We start from the raw sequence: 24201 nt of genomic DNA, 5'->3' as shown, positions 1-24201 counted from the left end.
ATTTGAATTTTGAAACAGTAAAACAATAAGGTTTAATATAAAGCAAAATAAATTTTTTATGTTTATGATCTGCCAATTTCCCAAAAAAAGTTTTGTGGTGACTTTAGTTATATACCAGATACATTAAAAATCACCAATGGACAACAACACATCTTTTATTCAGGTGCCATCTGAAAGTTTTAAAAATTTGTTGACTTAATATCACTGAACTGTCCACTTTAAAATGGTTAAAATGATAAATTTTCTGTTTTGTGTATTTTACCACAGTTTTTAAAAAACATGTTGTTTGAAGATTTTTAGGTTTTATAAAGGTATTGTATTAGCATAAGAATGAAAAATTTAAAAGACCACCTCTAGTCTCATTATCCTATCAAGCAATATTTACATTTTTATTTTCTCCTCCTGTTGTCCATAAACATAATTCCACATAGCTTAAATATAATTTGCCATTCTTATCTTTTCATATTAAATTTAAATTTTATGATTCATAGTTATACTTTTTAACATTGTATTCACAAGTTTCCATTGAGTTGGTCAATTTTTTAAATTGGTGAAAAATTGGAAATAACCTAAAATAAACTATTGTAAACATCTTCATAAATACAGCCTTTTTTTTTCCTACTTAAAGATGTATGTTTTTGATTCTCCATTAATCAACTTGCTTGGACAATAGTGTATTAAATAGAAGTTGTTAAGAGTGTTTATTAAATCAAAAAAAAAGCTTATGATTTGTCTGCCAGTTATTTCAAGACAGTGATATTTTAATAATCAAATAGTACATACAAAGAAGATTTGTGATATCACACTAATTACATATTATTATTAAAAATTTATATCATGTAAAGCATTCTTAAAACAGCTAAGTTGACTTTTGCTATAATATTAGAAATAAAAATATATATAAGTAAAACATGTATATGTAAAACATATTAGGAATTCTATAATATTAGTACCTGGTGGTATATAATAGGGCATCATGGAATGAGAATAAAACAATTAAATTTTTTTTTATTTAGCATGATTAAACAAAGTGGAAATGTAACTGAAGTATACGAGCTCATTGAGCTATTTTAAGAGTAATTTTATTTCTTGGGCTTTGTTTTGTATTTGCCTCAGTTATTTGGAGACATAGAGGTAAGCCAAATCAATGACTGGGTATATAGTTAGATCCAGGTGAGTATAGGGGTGAAATAATGGTGTGAATTGTGTCACATTTATATTGTAATTATGTATGCCTAAAAAAAGATGGGAACTTTTATTAGAAATTTTTTTTAGCTCCTAACAAGAAAAGTGTAATTTTAAAAAATTTTATTACAAATATATTTTCATTAGTTTCTGAAAGTAAAGGAAGGGTATACACATACAAACCACATGCATATAAACATTTTTTTTTGAGGGTAATTAAGTTAGACAAAATAGAATAGCACAAAATGAACTGAGCTCCTATATATTTTTAAGAGACATGTAAGTCGCACAGGATCATGTGGTGATTATCAATAAGCTACACTCTGAAATATTTGTCCTATATCACCACATGCACTCTATTTTGCACTCCATCCTAGTGCTGCTAAAATATAGTAGAAAGCAGCAGCATAGCACAGGGAGATCAGCTCGGTGCTTTGCAATGACCTAGAGGGGTGAGATAGGGAGGGTGGGAGGGAGGCTCAAGAGGGAGGGGATATGGGGACATGTGTATGCATATGGCTGATTCACTTTGTTGTACAACAGATACCAACACAGTATTGTGAAGCAATTATACTCCAATAAAGATCCATTAAAATAAATAAATAATATAACATAAAATATAGTAGATTTGAAGGATAAATATAACCATTTTAACCTATGATGTTTGTTTTCAGTAAATACAAATTAAATATTTAAATGTGAATTTTAACATATGGCTTGTTCTAAATAATATATTAACATGTAGGTCTAGTTTTTGCTACCAAATATTTCATATAAAGATACTTGACTCTCTACTACTGAAATATAGGATGTCTCCACATTTCACTCTTTTATCCAGTGGGTTTCATTTGTTTTTTTGTGTGTTTTCTATATGAAATCAAATGAGCAGTGAATGTTGACAGGCTTATAGGAGGGTAACGTTGACTCACCTACCACTTGTAGTCTTATAACTTTTATTGTTTTTACATAGAAAAACTCATCTTAAATTGAAATTTTGGTCTAATTCTAAAGATTCTGTTTGTCAGAAGTCATGGGTGTGTATCTGTGTTTCTCTATCCTGGAGATTCAGAAATGCCAAAGGTGTTCTAAGAGTCAATAAACTTGAGTGTTTCTGCATGATACATAAAATGTATCATTCTTTGGGATTTTTTAAAAATTTATTTTTGCATTTCTGCACATCTCAGTACTTTTGTTTTAGTTAAAATAACTTGTTACTGTAGAGAACTTATATTTTTAAAAAATGCTGGCTTATGTAAAACCTTTTTACAAAACGATCCTCTTTTTAATGGCCTTGGCACCATTGTCAAGTGCCTGTTTGATTCCTTTCAAAGTGTACACGTGTGACAGTTGCTCTGTAGACCTTTGGTGCATCTTGATTCCTTCTTATCATGCTTTGTCAAACATAGGCTTGGCCACAAAGAAACCTGTAAGTAATGGAAGGAAACACTCTGCTGGTAAAGAATGTTATGCTCCTGAACCTCTACCACCTGGTGTGTCTGGTTTCCTGCCGTGGCGTACTGCAGAACGTGCAAAAAGGAACAGGTAACGTGCTTGCATTCCCTGTCTTTTTCAGTCACTCAGAATTCTTTGTTTTGGAACTTCTATTATGTGGGCAGTCTCTGGTGCTTTCTATAGAGCAAAAAAGATAACTCACACATGGCTTCGGCCTAATGAGCCCTCTAAGGAAGAAAAACAGAAAATAATTGGGAGTTTCAGCTTGTTTCTCAAGTGTCACAACAGAGGTAACCCGTGGGCGTCATGAGGAGACTAAAATTATCTCCAATTGTGCAGGTGAGAAAAGTTTCACTAAAGGCAGGTGTAGTTGAGCCAAGCCCTACAGCACAGAAGTAGGAATTTGGATATGTACGAATGGGAAAAAAAACATTTTAGGCATGGGAAATAGTTTAATGCAGAATGGATGAGAAATATGGAGTAGATCTATTCTAAACCAACTGGCTTAACTCAGTAAATCAGCTTTAGTGGGTCAAACTAGCTTTAGCTGATTACTTATCCAGGGGATAGCTGTTCATAGTAATTTTTGTCATAGAACTGTAAATAAAATTGTTGAACTATAGCTTTAGGCTTGCTAAGTGAAATAGATGGCTCTAGATTATTTTCAAGTGACTTACCTGGTAGTATTCACGAAATTGGAGGTTAACAATTGCTTAAGAGAACAAAGAGAATTGATTTTAAATAGTACTTGAAGTAGTTACTGTGTAAAATATCTGTTCAGTTGCTCATGTTAAATGGATGTTTATAATCCCCATTGGACAACCGACTACTTTTTTGCAAATGGTAATGTGAATTGCTGTTGCATAAACTATAGTGTTGAATCCCCAGTCGTTGCCCTTGAGTTTAACAACCCTGTGGTTTCCTATCTTCTTTCTGAGACACTTCATGTCAGGTCCATCCTTGTCACATGTAGTGGTAAATTAGAGAATGATTAATATCACCAGTTAAAGAAGTGAGCCTGAAATCTCAACCATCCTGAACATAGGAACTGAAGGGGCCTCTCAGCAGTTCAGAGAGTTATTACCAAGCCAGTCGGCTGAATTCTGTTCAGTTTTCTCCATAGCAGAGCCCTCCAGGTCCTTCTTTTGAGCTTATTTTCATACACAATTCTGTATGGATACTGTACATAATACTAAATAGTTGTATTAACTGGGTTTAACTGGTGATGTATTTACATCAAGATCTAACTTCGTTTTGTTGATATCTTTTTAGGGGTTTTCCATGCATCAAAGCTCGTGATGTATGTAATCAGTTGCAGGTATGTAGCTATCATATTTATAATATATAGGGGGTTGAATTGGGAAAGGGGGATGGTCATTCTTTTTGCTTTTTAAACTGACAGAGCCTTACAAGAAGCATTTCCCTCTCTGAAATAAATCCATGTAAAACATGTTTGGTCGCTCTCCCAATGCAACTGTGTAGTTGTGTGGATTTGGCACACAACTGGCAGCCTTGTGGTTATGTCTGTAAACAAGGAAGCCTGTTCTCCGGTCCACAAATCAGCTGTTACCCAGTGAAACGAACTTGACTGCCATTTCTGAGCCCTCACATGGAGCTGTCATACTCAAGAATGTTCATATGTTTTCAAGAAATGTTGTTTGTGGGCTACATGTACAAATTCCTGATCTTAAAGCCAATATAAAGCAACATATACCAAACCTCTGCTCTCTCACCAAGGCCACACACATTCCCTCTCTTTTGGCCTCATGGCAAGCTAATACTGTCAGTATCAGATTCTCCTTCCCAGTGGTCTTGGGAGACTGCATAGTTGCTCTGTGAAAGGCAACACTGCTGAGACTGAGAGAAGAGCACCTTGGGTGTCAGTCCTGCCCTTGCATGCCCAGAGGGAGGGGTGTGTGCCTCGTTCTACCTTTGGGATTTTCCTATGCTGCAGGGTTTGCTGCTTGTTGTCAAAATGATGTCCTAGTGACTTGTCTTCTGTGTAGTTATATAATCCCAGTACACTCCTTTATGATCTGTAGACTTTTATGGGGTTGTGACCAGGTCAGTTTTTAAATGTTTGGAAATGTCATATTGAACAACATTGCAGTGGCAGTGAAGCTTGACAGGAGAATTGTATTACTATTACACTAGTTTGGGCTTAAGGGTGAAGAGAAGATGAAATTTTTGATGGGTCAGTTTTAGTTGTGTATGTGATTTATTTTTTAAAATTCTAATGTTTATTATTCACAGCTTAGATATGTTGACTTTCTGATTATTATTCTGATTCTTTATCAGTCCCCTTACTGATGAATTCTCCTCCGAAAAACTACATTTTCTTCCAGACTGTTTTTGTCTGATGGTAAAGAATAAATTTTTCATTCGCAGTATGAAGTTGATCTGAGAAAAATGTTTACCTTGGCTCTTCACTTGGCTTCTGCGAAAGAAACTTAATAAAATAATATGGGCAATTCCCATTACTAATCCTAACCATGAACAACAGAGGTCTGTACAGTAACATAGCAAAAATAAGTTCCTGTAATTTTACTTAGTCATTGCCTGTTTTAGACTAAGGAGCAGTGAGAGACATTTATAAATAATGATACCTCAGATCACTTTTGTTAAATGTCCTCTAATATTTGGATATTTGGTATCTGCTTGTGTTATCTTTTATACAATCTTGTCTTCTTTCTTCAAGCAGTCAGAATTTCCTGTGACTGTGACAGTAGAGAGTCCTTCCTCCTCAGAAATCGAAGAGGTCGATGATTCCTCAGAAAGTATTCAGGAAGAGCCAGAGAAAATCAATTTGAAACAAGAAGCATTGCAGGTACAAAGTTATCACTTTAAAGCTATAGAGAAGATTATTTTTCAAGTGGAAGCCTGATTGCAACACTGCATAGCTTGTGTGAGGGTTCTGTTTTCCCCTCCCATCTGCATTGTATCCCCTTGAATGGTTCCTTAAGCTTAGACCAAGGTGAATGGTGGACATTTGAACTCTAAGAAATAAAAGTCAAAACATGTCATTAGTAATATATTTTTCTTTCCTTAGAACCTTAGGATATTAGGATTTAGGGAGAACCTTAGTGATCATACGATAAGAAATTAAGTTCTGAATATAGTCAGCTGATTCAGTGCTCTTGTTTTACAGATGAGAAAATTGGCAGTTCTAGTTGAACTCTCTTTTTATAAGAGGAAGATACGACCTCATTTTAAATAAAAGTAAAGTTGAAAAAAGTTTTAAGGTTGATATTCTCCTTTCCTAAAATAAAAAATATCAAGAAGCTACATTATATTACCTAATAAACCTGATATCTAATGTCATTCCATACTTTTGTTTGTATGGACAGAAAAGAAAAATTGATTTTCATAACAAATTTTTGAACCTCAAAAATAATACATTTATTTTATTTCAACTTTAATGCAGAGCTGAAAATTTCTAGTAAATAAGGGAACACCATTTGGGGGGACCTTGTCTTTGTGCTGCAAAGTCCATGTTTAATTTTAAAAAATTACTTAATATGATTTTCTTTTCATATGAAACATGAAACTTGACAGGTTTCAGAACTAATTATCCTATTATTGTAGGACTATGGAAATTACTATTTGATTTTCAAAAGAGAAAGTTAGATTTTTATTTTTTTAATTAAAATTAATGATAATATAGAGAAATTTTAAGAAAAGAACTTAGAAAATTATGAAATGTTAGAGTAGGAGTAATCTATAGTTCATTTAGAGTTACCCCCTTTTGTTTTATAAATGAGCACCTAAAATTTGTAGCACGTAAGTGGTTTATTAGTAAGTTACAGAGTATGACAAGATCCTAGAGCATCTAACCCCCGTTCCTTGTCATTTTAGATGTGTTGTGTTCATTTCCTTCACTAGTAGACAAGAAGATTGTATTTCTAAAAGCAATTATAGACACTGGGGAAGACCAAGAAGTTTAAACACTGGGACCACAGAAGAGCAGATTCAGAATATGCACTGAGAACCCTTTCAGCTCTTGTCTGTTTTGACAATACACTAAAATGATGGTATCAAAGTGTTTAAGTATATAAGCCCACAACAATCAAGAGATTTCAACATAGTTTTGAAAGACGGAAGACAAGTGGAAGAGTGTGAAACTGAAGCAGTAGAACAGAGGAAAACCATCACCTAGAATATGCACACAGACCACCTTCAACTGAGGAGGAATCTGACCCCACCTGCAGAAGCAGCTCCGTGCTCAGATGCGCGTGTAGGAGAGAGGGTGGAGTTAGGTAAAAGCGTGACTCAAATAGAGGAGCTCATTGAAGGGTTGTGTTTGGAGGAATGGACTCCCAGCCCCGCCCTCACGCTCCTGAAATGAGATGATTTCATTTTGAAAACAGTGAAACTGGGGAGAACTAAGGCAGCTAGTGTGAGTTTTTACCCCTAGAAAGGAGTGTTTCGGGGGGATGCTATTACAGTTACTCCCAGGTTCTTCCTGCATAAGAAGCCAATCAGTCGTTGACTTCAGGGAGCTTTCTGCGCTCATTCTTAAATAGAAAATAAATATCATTTGCCTGATAGTTGAGTAAAGCTTCCAACATGAGAGGGGGAAAAAGAGTGAAAGCATATCCTAGTAGGACCAGGGACAATTTAGGGAACAAAATAATTTAAGAAAAGCCCCAATTAGTATTCTGAGAGAGGTTTAAAAAGAGCTAGCAACTATAAAATAAGACTAGGGGGTTAATTAAAAAGAGAATGGTCAGAAAGCAAAAGAGGTCTCTTGGAAATGAAAATATGGTTGCTGAAATAAATTCAGTAGGAATTTAAAAAATTTCTCGGTATATAAAAAAGTAAGACATAATGGAAAATGTGATAGAAATATGTTGGAGAGGCTGCATCTAGGAGATCCAACATGTTACTATTAGAAACTTTAGACCCACAAAAAAAATGGAGGGAAGCTGTCAAAGGGCAAGAAAATTCCCCACGGCTGAAAGCAGACATCAGGCCTCAGATTGAAAACAGCTGCAAGATGAGCAAGAACAGACTCATACCCAGACACCCTTCATTGTGAAGTTTTAAAATACAATAGAATAAACTCCCGAGAGGATACATCCATTCCAGAGAGAAAAATACTGGTCACCTAAAAAAAAAGTTAAAATCTGACTTTATCATAGTTGTCATCAGCACCATGGATCCTGGAAGGCATTAGAAAGATACCTCCAAAGTTTTTCAGGCACATAATTTTCACCCTAAGGTTTTGTATCTAGCCAAACTATCAGTCATAAGTGGAGGCTGAATAAGATATTTTGTACGTAATTTGAAAATTACGTGTGCCTGTGCTACACCTCAAGCTATTTATAGAAATAATCCAGCAAAATGAGGGAATAAACCAAGAAGGAAGGTAATAGGGGATTCAGTGCAGAGAGCAGCTAGTTTAGATTTGAGAGGCTTCTATTGAGATTGTGTGATTAAGAGCTTAGAAACACCTTGAGATATATTGTACTTACTAGGTATTAGGCACTGTTGGAAGGGAGGAGGGAGAGGAAGGGGAGAAGGAACTTGAACTCCAGAGGAGGAAAGGCTATACTGACATAAACATGAAGCAAACTAAACTATGGTTGATTTTTAAACTACCATTGGTGAGCAAGAGAAGAATCCACTTAGACTTGACACTATAGATGTCCCCCTTTTCAGTGACACACAGGGGTAATGACCACCTATCTAATTTGTGGTCCAAACCAGAACACTTCAATAGTGTAAGGAGGCGCTCTAATGCTGTAACATCAGGACAACAGGTATAAACTGGAACAGCCCAAGGCAGCTTGGGGTATGTGGTCACCCTACACAAGGGCAGTGACACTGAAACAGTATAGAAGGAGGTGTAGTCTATACACAGAGACACAGTACATCTGCAGTGGGCAATATTAATTTAATTGTAATAATGGAAATACTATCTTGGTTTGCAGCTTTTATTGTCAACTTGCATGTAATAACAAATAACTAACCATAACTATACTTAGTATGTATTAGTATTAACGTGGTATGTACTGAAATGCATTGTGTACCAGTATGTACTTAATATATATTAGGCTCTAAGTGTTTTTGCATATATTAACTCATTTAATCCTCTGAATAGCCTTATGAGGTTGGTGCTGATATCATTCCCACTTTTCAGAAAAGGAAGCTAAGACAGGGAAGGAACTTGCCCAGACTGTACCTAATTTAGGGCTGAATTGAGGCTTTGAGTTTAGGCGCTCTGCCTGTTCTCTTAAACATTACTCCGTACTGACTCTCAAATAACGGAAGACTTAACTGCACATAGAACAGAATATAAATTTCAACTTTGAGAATGTAAAAGCTAGGTTTGGAAGGTAGACAGGAGGTAGAAAAAAGGGAAGATGGTATGAATGTCCTCATTTTACAAAGCATGACGTTGAGAGAGTTTATAGTTGATCAACAATGTAGGTTTTTAAGTATGTCACTACAAGTCAAAGAGATCATGAACAGTGGAATAACTAATGATGACATAACTTTACTGAGCAGTGTGGACATAGGAAAGAGTGTAAAGGAACTAAACCCTTACTTAGTAAATTAGAAAGTTAACAGATAATGCGTCAAATTTAGTGAGAAAATAGTTATGTAAGAGTATTACTTGGAAATGGAGAAGAATTCAAAATAACGATAGTTGGGCTTCCCTGGTGGCGCAGTAGTTAAGAATCCACCTGCCAATGCAGGGGACATGGGTTTGAGCCCTGGTCCGGGAAGATCCCACATGCCGCAGAGCAACGAAGCCCGTGCGCCACAACTACGGAGTCTGCGAGCCACACCTACTGAAGCCCATGCGCCTAGAGCCTGTGCTCCACAACAAGAGAAGCCACCGTAATGAGAAGCCCACGCACCGCAAGGAAGAGTAGCCCCTGCTCGCCGCAACTAGAGAAAGCCTGCAGGCAGCAATGAAGACCCAACACAACCAAAAATAAATAAATAATAATTTAAAAGTTTAAAAATAACAATAGTTGACTTAAACCTCGTAAAAAAAGGAAATCCAAACAGCCAGTAAACACGGAAAAGCGTACGACTTCATTAAGTAATAGGAGAAAAGTGAGTCAAAACCAGTGAAACTACATGCCAATCAGATTGACAAATACATAAATAAAGTGTGGTAGTATCAGGTACTGTAGACCTGGAGTACTATGGGAATCTTCTACCCTGCTTATACTGGAGTATAAATCAACACAACTACTTTGGAAAGCATTTAGCACTCTCCATCAGCTGAAGGTATATAAATACCCCGTGACCCAGCAGCCCTCACCCCCGCCCTGTATAAATGCACCAGGATAACCGGTACAGCAGGATTCGTGTGCATTATTTGCAATAGCACAAACTGAAAAAAATACAAATGTCCATTAAGAGTCAAAAATTAAATAAGGGTTTCCCTGGTGGCGCAGTGGTTGAGGGTCCGCCTGCCGATGCAGGGGACACGGGTTCATGCCCCGGTCTGGGAAGATCCCACATGCCGCGGAGCGGCTGGGCCCGTGAGCCATGGCCGCTGAGCCTGCGCGTCTGGAGCCTGTTGCTCCGCAACGGGAGAGGCCACAACAGTGAGAGGCCTGCGTACTGCAAAAAAAAAAAAAAAAAAAAAAATTAAATAAATTATGTGTATTCGTACAGTGAGAAAACTATCAAGCAATAAAACTGAATGAACTAGAGCTACAGGCAGCAATGTGGATGAATTTTTTAAACCAATGTTGAGTGAAAGAAATAAGATAGAAAAGACTTCATATACTATGATCCTCTACATAAAGTTAGATGTTGACAAAAATAAACTATTTTGTTAGGGATGCATGCAGGTTAAGGGAAATGATTGTCAAGAAATGAGGATGGTGTTTAACTGGGAAGAGGGAAGGAGCTTGTGATGAGAAAAGGATATGGGGGGTTTTTGAGATGCTGACAAGTATCAATACTTTCAGATTTGAGTAGTGGTTATGTAAGGATTCTCTTTTTATTTGTCACATTGACAGTTTTTTTCTGTGCGCTTCTCAGTACGCATATCGTATTTTACAGTTAAAAACCTGTTTAAAGAATCGGTCGCTTCTTGAGTGCTGGATGTGGGAGTGGGATGAGACCATTTCATTTTAAGCCCTTCACTACTGTTTGCGTTCGCATGTTCATTCATTCAGCATTAATTGAACATATTCTATGTACCAAGCACTCTTCTAATTTTATATGTGTTTTAATTCACGTAATCTTCACGAGAGCTCTGTGATATGGGAGCTTATCTCCATTTTATAGATGAGGAAGTTGAGACCTAGAGTTACAGAACTTGTCCAAGATTATATAGCAAATGGGTAGGGCTAGGCCCATTTGCCTCAGAGAATCTGAATTTTTTAAATATAATCTAAAAGAGACTTTAATTACTAATTATAAGCAAAAAAATTGTACATTAAAGAAGATGACAAGTTTTCATCTATCCAGTTAGAAAAAAACATACAGTCTATCTTTCACACACATACATCTTGTATTGGCAGGGATTTTCCTTATTAAGCAATTATTTATTGACCGTCTACTTTGTGCTAGGCACAGGTGCTGGGGATAAACACTTAATAAAATACACTCCTTTCTTCAAATAACTTGCACCCTAAGTGAGGAGGTAAGCCAACAGTTATAGTAGACATTATATACCAAGTGATACATCACTGATGGCAGTATAAAATCTTAGAAATCTTTTGGAAAGAAGTTTGGAGATAGGTACCTCAGAGCCTTAAAAATGTTCATTTGCTTTGATCTCAAACTCATTTTTATGGATTTATTGCAAGAACGTCATTCTCAATATGGAAAAAGCCTTCATGCATAAAAACGGTTATTTTGTCTTATAATACTGAAAAGTTGGAAAGAATTTAAATGTGTAAAATGGTTAACCAGTAAACCCACTCAGTGGAATATTTTGTAGCCCACAAAAAAAATCAAGGTTATGAATCCCCTGATTATATGAGAAATGATTTATTTCAATGTTAAATGGAAAAAAGTTGAACATAAAATTTAATATACAATATGATGGGAGCTTTGTCCCAGAAAAATCACCCTAGCCAGTGTACAGAAGGGAGGAAGGAGAGCAGATGACAGGAAGGAAGATTATTCCAAAGCCTTATCATTAGTCTTACTTAAGTAATAGAATATCAAGCAATTTTACTTTCTAACTTTTTTGCTTCCATATTTCCATGTAAGAGACATGAATTATGAATACTTTGTAGGAGGAGGGTACACTTTTTCACAAAAATTTAACACTGTGTTCTAATTCCCTCCACTAGAGGGAGAAACTATTTCATGTAATTGCACTTTGATGTGCTATTTAGAACCAGTCAGGAATTTTTAGTCTACTTTCCTCTGACTGTGGTGAGGTTTTTTTGTTTGTTTGCTTATTTGTTTAGAATTTCTTTGAAATCAGTTTTAGAAGATTTATTAAACCATTATATTAAAAGCAGAGGAATTTTGCAATTTTTTTCCCTTTTTCGCCATTGAAAACTTGGCTGGCTTTAGTAATGAAACATTAAAGAATTTGAAGTTATTAAACTGTCAATTTTTAAAATATGTTCTAAATATAAAAATATATGTTCAGGGGCTTCCCTGGTGGCGCAGTGGTTGAGAGTCCGCCTGCCGTTGCAGGGGACACGGGTTCGTGCCCTGGTCTGGGAAGATCCCACATGCCGCGGAGCGGCTGGGCCCGTGAGCCATGGCTGCTGAGCCTGCGCTTACAGAGCCTGTGCTCCACAAATGGCCACAGCAGTGAGAGGCCTGCGTACCGGAAAAAAAAAAAAAAAATGTTCATTGAGCAAATTTTTGAAAGCAACGAACAACTTATTGAGGGAAATAAAAGCCACCTCTGCATGTACACACACCTGATCTGCTCTTTTGTCTTAAAAAAGTATGAAAAATACTTTGTCTTATCACTAAATACTCTTCTACATCAGAGAATTTGATGAAGCTTATGCACCATCTCCCAGGAAAAACGCATAGATATATTTTGAATGTAGAACTCCTGAAGCCCATTCATTAACTCTGGTTGAGACCTGTTGTCATTCTTTTCTTAGTGGCTTCATAGTGCATTCCTTCATACGGTGAGCTGTTTTTGTTTAAACCAATCCCAATTTGGAGGCTCTTAGCTTTCTTCTAGGGTTTGGTTATAAACAATCTTATGACATCATGTTGGTACATAAATCTTTGCCCACATCTTTGATTTCCTTAGGGTATACTCCTGATGTAGGATTGTTGTTAGGTACCAAAAGCCACTCTCCAGAAAGTGATACCAGTTCCTCTCCCAATGATGGCATATAATAGAGTTCCTCATTCTTTAAGTGATTGTTCAAAGCAGTTAAAATGTATAAATATACTGTACTGTTTTCATAAGTATAGGTATTCTGATTGTGTGTCACTGCATAAGAAACCATCCCGAAACAGTGGCCTAAAACAATGACAGTCATTTATTTTATTCACGAACCTGGAGGTTGAGTAGAATATTAATTCTTTTACTACACTCCTACTGACTGCAAACAGTACCTATTTTACTAGCTCACAGTTCCATAGGTCAGAAGTCCAGGCACAGCGTGACTGGCTTTCCTGCTCAGATACACACGGGAACATGTGGGGTCCTTCCTGAGAGTGTTAAAGCACGTGAAATTTAAGTGTAAGACATTGAGCCCCAAACAATGGATGTTCACCATAGTTTGTGTGGGTCACAGAGCTGAAATCAAGATGTCAGTCTGGCTGTGTTAGCATCCAGAGGCTCTGGGAAAGAATGCCTCCAAGCTTCTTCGGCTTGTTGGCATAATTCAGATTCTGCAGTTGCAGGACAGAGGTCCCCATTTCCTTGCTGGCTGTCAGTCGGGGGACAGTCTCAGCTCCTAGAGGCCTCTCGCTTGCCTTCCCTGCTGCAACATTGGACTTCTTTAGAGCCAGCAATGGAGAGTCTCCCTCTTGTCCCTTTTGTACTTCAATTTAGGAAGAGTTCAGGTCTTTTTTTTTTTGCGGTATGCGGGCCTCTCACTGTTGTGGTCTCTCCCGTTGCGGAGCACAGGCTCCGGACGCGCAGGCTCAGCGGCCATGGCTCACGGACCTAGCTGCTCCGCGCGGCATGTGGGATCTTCCCGGACCGGGGCATGAACCCGTGTGACCTGCATCGGCAGGCGGACTCTCAACAACTGCGCTACCAGGGAAGCCCTCAGGTCCTTTTTATGGGGTGCCTGATTAGGTCACATCCACCTAGAATAATCTCCCTATCTTAAAAAATCAACTGATTTTGAACCTTAGTTACATCTGCAAAATCCCTTCACCCCAGCACCTAGATTTAGGGTTTGATTGGATGATTGGAAGGTTTGTGTACTTCAGTAAGTAGGAGTCTTAGGGGCTCTTATAGAATTCTGCCTATTGCAAGCAGTGTCCCCACTTCAAGGACCTGAGTGTCTTAGTTCTTAAAACTCATAAGAGAGTTTATCAGTGTTCATTTTATTTCATTGACCTTGGTGATGGGAAGACTACCACCTCCGTGAACAGGAGTGGCACCCAGCTTCCTGAGTTCCCAGTGTGGCTCTGCTACTTAGTGGTGTGACCTTGGCTGTTACCCTACTTCTCTGCCTCTGTTTTCCTCATCTGTAAAATAACATGGAGTTAGTGATCATTCTTTCCTCCTAGGGTTTTATTGGTTTTTTTTAATATAAATTTATTTTATTTATTTATTTTTGGCTGTGCTGGGTCTTCGTGGCTGCGCGCGGGCTTTCTCTAGTTGCGTTGAGCGGGAGCTACTCTTTGCTGCAGTGTACAGGCTTCTCACTGCGGTGTCTTCTCTTGTTGCGGAGCACGGGCTCTAGGCACACGGACTCAGTAGTTGTGGCACATGGGCTGTAGGGCGTAGGCTCAGTAGTCATGGCACACAGGCTTAGTTCCTCCGCGGCATGTGGGATCTTCCTGGACCAGGGCTCGAACCCTTGTCCCCTGCACTGGCAGGTGGATTCTTAACCACTGTACCACCAGGGAAGCCCCCCTTACGGTTTTGATGATTAGATTATTTAATGCCCAGAGAACTCCAGGAACAGTGCTTGACTGTAAATTGCTTTAAAAGTGATTACTTTTTTAAAAAAATGCTTTTGAATCTGCAATTATGCAATTCAGTTATGTTAAGCATGTTCATTAATAGGACTTCCTACTATAAAGAGACCCACAAATAAAAATAGAATTTTTCTTTCTTGGTCTTAACTTTTTATTTCTGACTTACTATGTTATACACATATGGCTTTTATGGTGGGCTGCCACAAATTTATGTTGGAAAGAGTGGGATTTAAATAAATCTTTACTATGCTAATTTGATAGATTTTGATAATTCATTTCACTAGCATGGTATGATATTACCAGTAGCAGACTAAAATCTGAGTTCACTTCTGGCTCTGCCCCTAAATCCTGATGAGACCTATAGCTGGAAAGGCTTTTGGATATTATACTACGAATTATCATAATATTTACTCTGTTTGTTTAGGAAAAACTGGAGGAGTGCCTAAAACAGTTAAAGGAGGAAAGAGTAATAAGACTTAAGGCTGATAAACGAGTCAGTGAGGTAAACAAGTTTCTTCTTACACTTTTGAGAGTGTTTTGGTTTTATTTTGATTAGATTTTAAGCCATATACACATAGTTTGTATGTAATATGTTGTAATATGTATATAAAACTGTAATATGTTGCAAATTGGTTGTATCATATGGACTTTTGCATTTACTGGTATTTAATGATCTATATTCCAGAAAGCATATTTTTAAAAATGTGAAAATTTGGTTTTGTGTGTGTGTGTGTGTGTGCTTTTATATGACATTAGCTTATTTTCTGTTCATGGTTCTTTGATTCAAGAAAGCACTTTTTGTGCATATACTGTATATACAGTAACATAAAAGACATGATGAGACTCTCCTGGCAATGAATTAGGAAAGGGAATCATTTAAATAAATTTAAGATATTAGAAAACTTCTAAGAATGCAATGAAAGATAAAAATATATACTATGATAATTACATTAGGTAATGTACATGAAAGCAGGGCATAATCTAAAAAGTTCTATATAAATATAATTTGTCACAGGGTGAGTGTACGGAGGAATTTTTGAAAGTGCATCCATTGGATTGGCAGACACTCATTCAATAAATGTTGAGCACCTGCTTATATAAGGCAAAAGGGGCATCATGAACATAATGGTCTTTCTGAGAAATACTAGAGTTGAGCTTACAGGGGGTTTTAAGTGCATAGATGATGAGTGGAAGGGGAAGAGTGCACGAGGGTGAATATTTTCAAGAAGCCAAAGAAAATATTGGTGATCCTACATTTATTAAATTGGGTTGGGTATGATTTAGGACTTTTAAACGTAAGCATTAGATATTTTGCTCACTAAAGTTAATTCTTAACATTCAGCAGAGTTGTAATATGTTTTGTCCAAATCAGATTCTATATTTCATTTTCTAATTTAAGGGAAACTTAAAGCAGGTAATTTTCTAATGTGGAATGAGTCTTCAGTATGATTTTAACCAGTTAGAAATGTGATCTTTTGTGAAAGTTCATTAATAAAATGATAACTTTGGTTTATTTATATACCACCTACGTGTTATATAGGAAACTTTGTTGGGTGCCTTTGGGTTTTGGTTATTATGTGATGCGGTCTCTGTCTTTACTGGTGGAGAGTTAGGTTAGTTGCAAATTAATTACATTTTGAGTGTTTTAGTTTTGTTCCTTGAAACTAGACAAGGCTACTTTTGATGACAATGAGAAAAAATCATGTCAGACATTTTCAGTTTTCTTTTATAGCTGGAACATGAAAACGCCCAGTTAAGAAATATAAATTTCTCTTTGTCTGAAGCCCTTCATGCCCACTCATTGACAAGCATGATCCTGGATGATGAAGGTGTTTTGGGCAGCATTGAGAATTCTTTTCAGAAGTTCCACGCTTTCTTGGATCTCCTTAAAGATGCCGGGTTAGTTCATTTCTCTTCATGGCATTCTTCTCTTTGTGACTATAATGGTAGTTTGCTGAGGAACTGGAGCAGTTTTCGTCACTTCCATGGGCATATTTTGTGTAATTATAGGTAATATAGTTGACTTTTTAAAATGAGGAATTAAATTTTTTAAGAACTGCAGATAGGGGAGCCTGCTTTGGTAGAGTGGGGAGCCCATTATAGAAGAGTAACCTGTAGACAGAGTAATTAGTAGGTATAGTTTTTTGTAAAGACTAAATTGAAGGCAATTTTCATTGAAAATATTTGGGAATGCATAAGAATTTTCCTATCTTTCACTTATTTGCTCGTTTGATAAGTTTAAATTAAAGTTATTTTTGTCTTAGACATAAAAATTAGTATTAATCTGCAGAGAAGATATAGGTTAGTGGTTCTCAACTGGGAGCAATTTTGCTGAAAGAGGGAAGTGGAGATTGATAGTTGATGGAGTGGTGTTTTGTCAGTGAATGAATTGGTGTTGGGAAGGAAGGAATAAACACAACTGGAAGAAAGGTGGTAAAGAGGTGTGGGAATGGAGGTGTGACAGGCAGTGGACGAGGTGCGTGGTAGATGTTGAAGCTGCTAGTGAGACAGTGTTTAAAATGGAGCGGTAATAGGTAAGGAGATGGGATGTGTCCTAGAGGATGAATCTGGAAAGGGCTGAGAATTTAGGAGAGAGAGAGGTTTGTAGTCAGGGGTAGGATGTTGACTTTTAAGATTTTAGAAGTATTTCATGATTGTAGGTCCGGGGAAATCTAAACTGTTCTTATGTGATTATAATAACCTTTGTCTTTTCTCCTTTCCTCCTCTGGTCCAGGCTTGGGCAGCTGGCCACAATGGCTGGTATAGATCAGTCAGATTTTCATTTACTAGGTCGTCCCCAGATGAATTCTACTGTTAGTAGTCCACCTAAAGAAGAAAAGAAGGCACTTGAAGAAGAAAAATCAGAATCAAAACAGGGTGCCCCAGGACAAATGCAAAATATCCAAGTAAGTGGACAGAACAGCACTTAATGATTCTAAGAGTGATTAGCAAAAAGGAAATAACCAGGTCAGGGAGAAAACAATAATGATCAGTCTCTAATAGTTCACATGCTCGGGAACTAGAAGACTCTGGAGTCCTTTCCAAATCTGAGATTAGTAAATATGTGCCCATTTCATGATACTGTATTGTTGTAAATTAAAAAACTGAAAGTTCTTCAGAAAATTTATGAGTTAAAGCAAACTATTCTTAATGAAGAAAGAAAACATTAGAGAACATATTCCAAATTTTAAATTGTATAAATGTCTATTCTATTCATATTTTATCTAGGTTTCTATTTGTATGCAGTCAGCTTACAATGAAGGAACACTAATGAAGGTACACGTACTGATATAGATAATTTTTAAAATAAGTAATCCAGACATACCTAATAGGTAACATATTATAGTGACTCCCCTGGTCATGGGAATGGGAGGGGAAACCTGTCACCTCTTCCTCCAGCCTCACTTGGAGCCCCCTTCTCCCACCTCAGCCAATCTCAGACTGGTCTTGGGAACTGAAAGCTTGAGAACACAGTCTGGTCACAAACTATATACTGTTTACATGTGCCTGGAGGATAGAAAAGAAATTAATTTTCTTACAGAGTAGGGTTTATTTTTAGTGAGGGAAAGGAAATGGGTAATAACTACCCCAATCACCAAAGTCTGAAAATATAGCGGACATAGCCTTGGCTATAGCTAGGTTAAGTTGAGAATCACTTGGCAAGATACAATTAGAAAGAAACTGGCTCTGAAATCTTCTGAATAATCAATTGACTGTCTTAATAATAATATCGCAGAGTAACATTGAAGTTTTGAACTCTTCTTTTTAATGGTTGGCTTTGTTCATGACTGAATTTTTGTCTTGTCTTTTGTTTTTCCTTCCAGTTTCAGAAAATTACAGGTAATACTAGGATTCCTTTGTCTCTCGACTCCTTCCAGGTCCCAGTCTCTACTCAGGAGGCCTTAGAAACTTCCAAAGATAACCTGGGGTTCCCAGTCACAGAGCAGCGGCAGGAGTCTTTTGAAGGTTTCATTGCTAGAACATGTCCTCCTTCAGCAGATGTCATTTCTGGACCTGGAAGTCAAAGAAAAGAAGAGGAGTTATCTAGAAATAGCAGGTCTTCAGAGAAAATGACCAAAGCAGGTGAATATACCAAAAAATACTCTGCTAAGAAACAACCTGGGAAGGACCTGCATTCCTCCTCCGACTCACCTGTAAAGCAGAAAAACAAAGAAATTGGGCAAAATAATTCTTTGGTTAATAAAGCAATTAAAAGTGAGTCTTCGAAAAAACACATTTCTGTTAAGAAAGAGAGTAGAATAGTGACTGTTTCATCAAAGACAACTAAAAGTAAACGCAGTCTACTAGAACATTCTGAAAGTGATACTCTTGGATCTGATTGTGAATTTCCAGAAAGCATCCATACTCTATCACGCCTAACATAGGTCTAAATCTTTTAAAATTATGTTTTTGCCTTCAAATTTTAATAAATTACTTATGTTTTTAGTATAGCATATGGTATTTTAAAATACTTGACTGGAAGCCATTAGAGAAAGATTTATCTCTACTTTTTTATTATAATGAAAGTTTGGGTGTATTTTTCCTTGTGACAGTTTGCACCATTCTTCAGCTAGTGTTTACTGAGGGCTTCATATGTACAGTAATTTTCTGGATGCTATTGCTTTCAGCAGTGAACAAAAAAAAGCCTTTACTCTCCTGGAACTAAGACTCTGGTGGGAGAAAACATAAACAACAAAGCAGGGTAAGGGGTAAAAAGAGATGGGAATAATAAATGGAATAGTTTTACCATTTGGTTAACTGTCAAGCTATTATAAATCGTATGGCCAGAAGCCATTGACATATTTTAATTCACAATAACCAGAGAGCATCAAACAATTTACCAAGGCACTTAACCGTGGTTATGGATTACAGCAACGCTCTGAGGTAGGGAACTGTTACCATCCCCATTTACAGATGAGGAGTCTGAGGAGACATTATGTGAGTTGCCCAGAATTACACAGCTGTAAGTGGGAAGCTGGGATGTGACCAGAACCCATGCTCTTTTTTTTTTAATGTATGGGCTTTATTATGTTTCATTTGTTTCTGCTTTATTATGTTTCATTTGTTTCTGATTTATGTGATTTTTTTTTTTAAAGATTTTTTTTGATGTCGACCATTTTTAAAGTCTTTATCGAATTTGTTACAGTATTGCTTCTGTTTTATGTTTTGGTTTTTTGGCCGCACGGCATGTGGGATCTTAGCTCCCCGACCAGGGATCGAACCCTCACCCCCTGCATTGGAAGGCGAAGTCTTAACCACTGGACCACCAGGGAAGTCCCCCTTATGTGATTATTTTTATGACAATTTTTTAAAATTTTATTTTTTATTGACGTATAGTTGAATTACAGTGTTGTGTTAATTACTGCTGTACAGGGAAGTGACTCAGTTATACATTTATAATCATTCTTTTTCATATTCTTTTCCATTACGGTTTATCACAGGATATTAAATATAGTTCCCTGTGCTATACAGTAGGGCCTTTTTGGTTTTTTAAAATACATCCACTTTTTTTAATAAATGTATTTATTTATTTTTCATTTTTGGCTGCATTGGGTCTTCATTGTTGCGTGTGGGCTTTCTCTAGTTGCAGTGAGCGGGGGCTACTCTTCGTTGCAGTGCACAGGCTTCTCATTGCCGTGGCTTCTATTGTTGTGGAGCACGGGCTCTAGGTGCATGGACTTCAGTAGTTGTGGCACGCGGGCTTCAGTAGTGACTCATGGGCTCTAGAGCACAGTCTCTGTAGTTGTGGCGCACGGGCTTAGTTGCTCTGTGGCATGTGGGGTCTTCCTGGACCAGGGCTCGAACCTGTGTCCCCTGTATTGGCAGGCGTATTCTTAACCACTGCACCACCAGGAAAGTCCCATGTAGGGCCTTTTTGTTTATCCATCCTGTATATACACCAGTTTGCATGTGCTAATCCCAAACTCCCAATCCAACCCTCTCCCACCCCCTCCCCCTTGGCAACCACCAGTCTATTCTCTATGTCCCTGGTTCTGTTTCTGTTTCACAGATAGGCAGAACCCAGGCTCTTAATTACTTTGTTATCCTGTTTCCTTGTTAAGAGAGGAAGGGTTTAAGGAAGGCACCGAGAGAGAAGCCAGTGAGCACTAGAAGTGCAAAACAGTGGGGCTGTCAGAAAGCACACCTGTCTCCTTCCCCCATCGTGAGCAGAATTTTTAAACGGCGGAGTATGTAAGAGTATGTGATGACACATCTCTGGATTCAATTATGTCTCCCTGGTAAACATGCACAGATAAGTCTTTAGTTCAGCCAGACTGAAAGGTGAGATCAGAGAAAAGCTGGAGTGTCAGATTTCTTCTAGAAGGTCCTGCCTGATTGTTACTAAGAGGGCTACTACAGTTTAGTTCATTAGTCATGTATTAAGTGTTAGAGGAGTGAAACAATGAGCAAGATGTACTTTAGCAGTGGAGTGAGAGGGGAAGACGCACAGCAGATGTCTCATCCTGCACGTGACATGCTATGATGGGCATATTCAGGGCGTTTGGTCAGTGTTTGTGGAAGAAGAGGGGGAGCTGTGAGGCAAAGAAAAGTCATCGAAAGAGGCAGTCCCTAAGCTAAGTCTTAAAGGACTCGTGAAAAACTGGTGAGTCAGCCGGTGAAGGGAAAGGACACTCAAGGCAGAGAGGACAGCGGAAGTCCAGAGCCGTGAGTGTGCGAGGGGTGTGTTACGGAGCCACAGGCACAGGCTCTGAAGGATCAGTGCAGTGTCCCCAGGCAGTGGCAAGTGCCCCTAAAGGAGGCCGCGAGGAGGAGGAGAGCGGGTCTTAACCACCCATGTGCGTGGAGCTGGTTTCCTCAGAAAGTAGCTAAGAATGGAAAGGACAAGTTCAGGTGGCATTTTAGACTACTGACGTCAGTATGGATGAGGAATTTGAAGAAGCCTGGAGATAATTATGCCCCACTCTTCTGAGGAGCAGTGTTTTCTATTTTCAAGTGGGACTTTCACGCTGCCACCTCCTCTCCTGTCCCTACTGAAAGGTTTATAGGCCGGCAGAAGGGAGAACCTGGCTTAAGTAAAGTTAATCAGGTTTCTTTACTGTACAGCTTCTCGGGGCTGCTGTAGGCTAGTGTTCATTCTGGATCGTCACAGCAGGCGCATGGTACACAGCCATCCTCAAATATATTTGATTGTAGAGTCCTTTTTTAATAGAAGTGTCTAACAACTGGTTCCACCAAACAGCAATTTGGTAACTTCTAGACCAGGTAATAGCAAGAAGAAAGGGGTCTGAAATAAGGTATAGATGAAGGGAGGAAATAAGTTCTAATTGTATTTAGAAAATTACAAGCAAGACTTGGTCTTGGGAAGTAAGGAAGAAGTAGGAGGCGGAGGCTGGACCCCCATCTGTGTGACTAAGGTTGGGTGGTGGTATCATTGAGTTTGGAAATAGGGAATAAAGAACTGAATTGGGGAAAAGACTTTACTTCTGGACATGTTGAATTTTAAAGCACCTGTAGAATTCAGGAGATAAACTGGTAGATAACTGGATATGCATGTGAAGACATGGAAAGATAAAAATTTGAATGTCATCAGCACATACAAGCAGTCATTAAAATCATGAAAATGGATGAGATTTCAGAGAATTGTGGGTACTGTCAAAGTTTAGGTAATAAGCAGAGAAAGAATTCTGGGAAGGAGAGAGGTGATAGAGTTTCAAGAAGGAGGAAGTAGATGACAGTGTCATACTTCAGAGACTGTAAGTGTCCATTGGATTTGGGCAGTTAGGTCCCCAGTGACCTTAGAGCAGTTCAGTGAAGTGGTGGACAAGAAAGCCAGATTGCAATAAATTGAGGGTGTAAGGCGGCCAGGCAGGGCTAGTGAAGACAGTGGGAATAGGCTACTCTGAAGGAGTTTGGATGAAAAGAGAAAATAATTAGCAAAAAAGAATTTTTTAGAATGAGAAGGACTTATATTTTATATGTTGAAATGAAGGAACCGATAAAGAAGATCCTGAAGATGTAGATAAGTAACTTAGAGAATTGGGGAAACATGGAAATACGGATAAGAAAAAAACCTTGCACAGTATATGAAAAGCACTTATATCCTTCGAGTTGGATGGATACTGGTAAGTTTGGGAGGAAATAGAGGTAAGAAGAGATAGAAGTTAAATGAGTTTATACTGATAGCCTCAGTTTTCTTTGACACAGATTTTTCAGAGACATATATACACATACATAATTATAGTTTTAAAATTCATATTTACATGTTTTATTGATCATTTAAAGTGATTCCATTAAAAATTATAAATATGGATACTTTGCTGCTTAATATGTACAATTTCAGTGCTTCGTTAAACTTTCAATACTCAACCTAAAGCAATGTCACTTAATTGAAATTAAATATTTTCATTTGGGTTAGAGTTTATGAGCATGTACTTTTACTGAGAAATTACTGTGTACCTTTGCTGAGTGTTTACCAGAGCATACGCAATCTATGCAAACAGGAATTCTGTTTTTTTTTTAAACAGTGTCAGATGTGATACAGTAGCAAAGAGCTTGTCATCTTGCCCTAAATATGCCGTAATTACTTTTGGTCAAAAATTACTGTTGTATGCATACCCAATACTATGGCCAGGAATCAGTCTAATTTCAAATGGATATTTGCAAAATAATCCCTAATCTCAAAATAGTAACACTTGATTTTCAGAAGATCAGCAAGATGGTTAATTTTTTAGAAGATCCTGATTATAAACTACATACGAGAACTTATGGTTTAACATGGATCACTGAACACATTCTTTTACTCTTCCAGAGTCCCATTGAAAAGACTGGAGAAATATTAAAACAAAAATAAATTAATAGCAGAGTTGGAAAACCAGAAAATGAACAATGTGGACTTCCTAGAAGATAAAGAGCAGATTATTGAAAGATGAGTTAATTGAAGAGTGGAACAGCTAAGCCATTCCAATCACCTCTTTGTGGAGTACCTAATTATGGAGTTTGCCACCAGGCTCAGGCTAAGAAAGCAGCTCTCTGAAGTGGGGGTCCTGACACAGGAAACACTGGGATTGGAGAACAAGGGCATTATCCAAAATGACTCCAAGCAGGAACCGAAGATAAGCTGCCACACTTCTGGTTACGGTGACCTGCCACTCCCTTTATAATCACCAGAGTGCCCATAATCAGAATTTGTATTCTTTGAAAGTGAACCAGAATTCTCATTTGGCTGAGGAAAAGCACTTCAAACCTTAGTCTTAGGCCCTCATCTATAAATATGCCAAGAATCATCAAATTTGAAGAAAACCACTAACATAAAAGGAGACACCAAATTAAAACAAAGTAACCTGTTCAAGAAAGTAGTTACTAGAAGAAACAGAAGAAGTTTAAAAATTAGTACAATTAGGATCTTCAAAGAGTCATGGGGATGTTGCATCCATAAAGAATAGGATGCTAGGAAAAAGATACTTAGTTTTTGGAAATTAAAAATACGATTGTGAAAACAGAACATACAGAAGATGGACTAGATAGCAGAATAGATTC

The 24201-nt window shown here is 37.6% G+C and overlaps 1 protein-coding gene across 3 annotated transcripts in view; it reads left to right on the top strand.

Annotated features, from left to right (window-relative positions):
- Nucleotides 1-23546, top strand: part of CEP78 (centrosomal protein 78) — a 35978-nt gene extending 12432 nt beyond the window's left edge. Inside the window, exons 9-17 of one of the 3 annotated variants that reach the window (XM_082842087.1) lie at nucleotides 2592-2727; nucleotides 3910-3955; nucleotides 5336-5464; nucleotides 15128-15205; nucleotides 16436-16602; nucleotides 17438-17609; nucleotides 17932-17979; nucleotides 18528-18786; nucleotides 23474-23546. In XM_082842087.1, coding sequence (XP_082698213.1) covers nucleotides 2592-2727; nucleotides 3910-3955; nucleotides 5336-5464; nucleotides 15128-15205; nucleotides 16436-16602; nucleotides 17438-17609; nucleotides 17932-17979; nucleotides 18528-18786; nucleotides 23474-23484 — 1046 coding nt within the window. In that variant the 3' untranslated portion in view covers nucleotides 23485-23546. Of the gene's footprint in view, nucleotides 1-2591; nucleotides 2728-3909; nucleotides 3956-5335; nucleotides 5465-15127; nucleotides 15206-16435; nucleotides 16603-17437; nucleotides 17610-17931; nucleotides 17980-18527; nucleotides 19133-23473 lie in introns of those variants that run through there. The other 2 variants (XM_082842085.1, XM_082842086.1) reach the window with 2 other exon arrangements.
- The last annotated feature ends 655 nt before the right edge of the window (nucleotides 23547-24201 follow it).

The sequence above is a fragment of the Leucopleurus acutus genome (assembly GCF_964270905.1).
Source record: "Leucopleurus acutus genome assembly, chromosome: 7".
Classification (NCBI taxonomy): domain Eukaryota; kingdom Metazoa; phylum Chordata; class Mammalia; order Artiodactyla; family Delphinidae; genus Leucopleurus; species Leucopleurus acutus.
The sequence above is the reverse complement of the archived record's forward strand: the minus strand, read 5'-3'. Positions and strand labels throughout refer to the sequence as shown.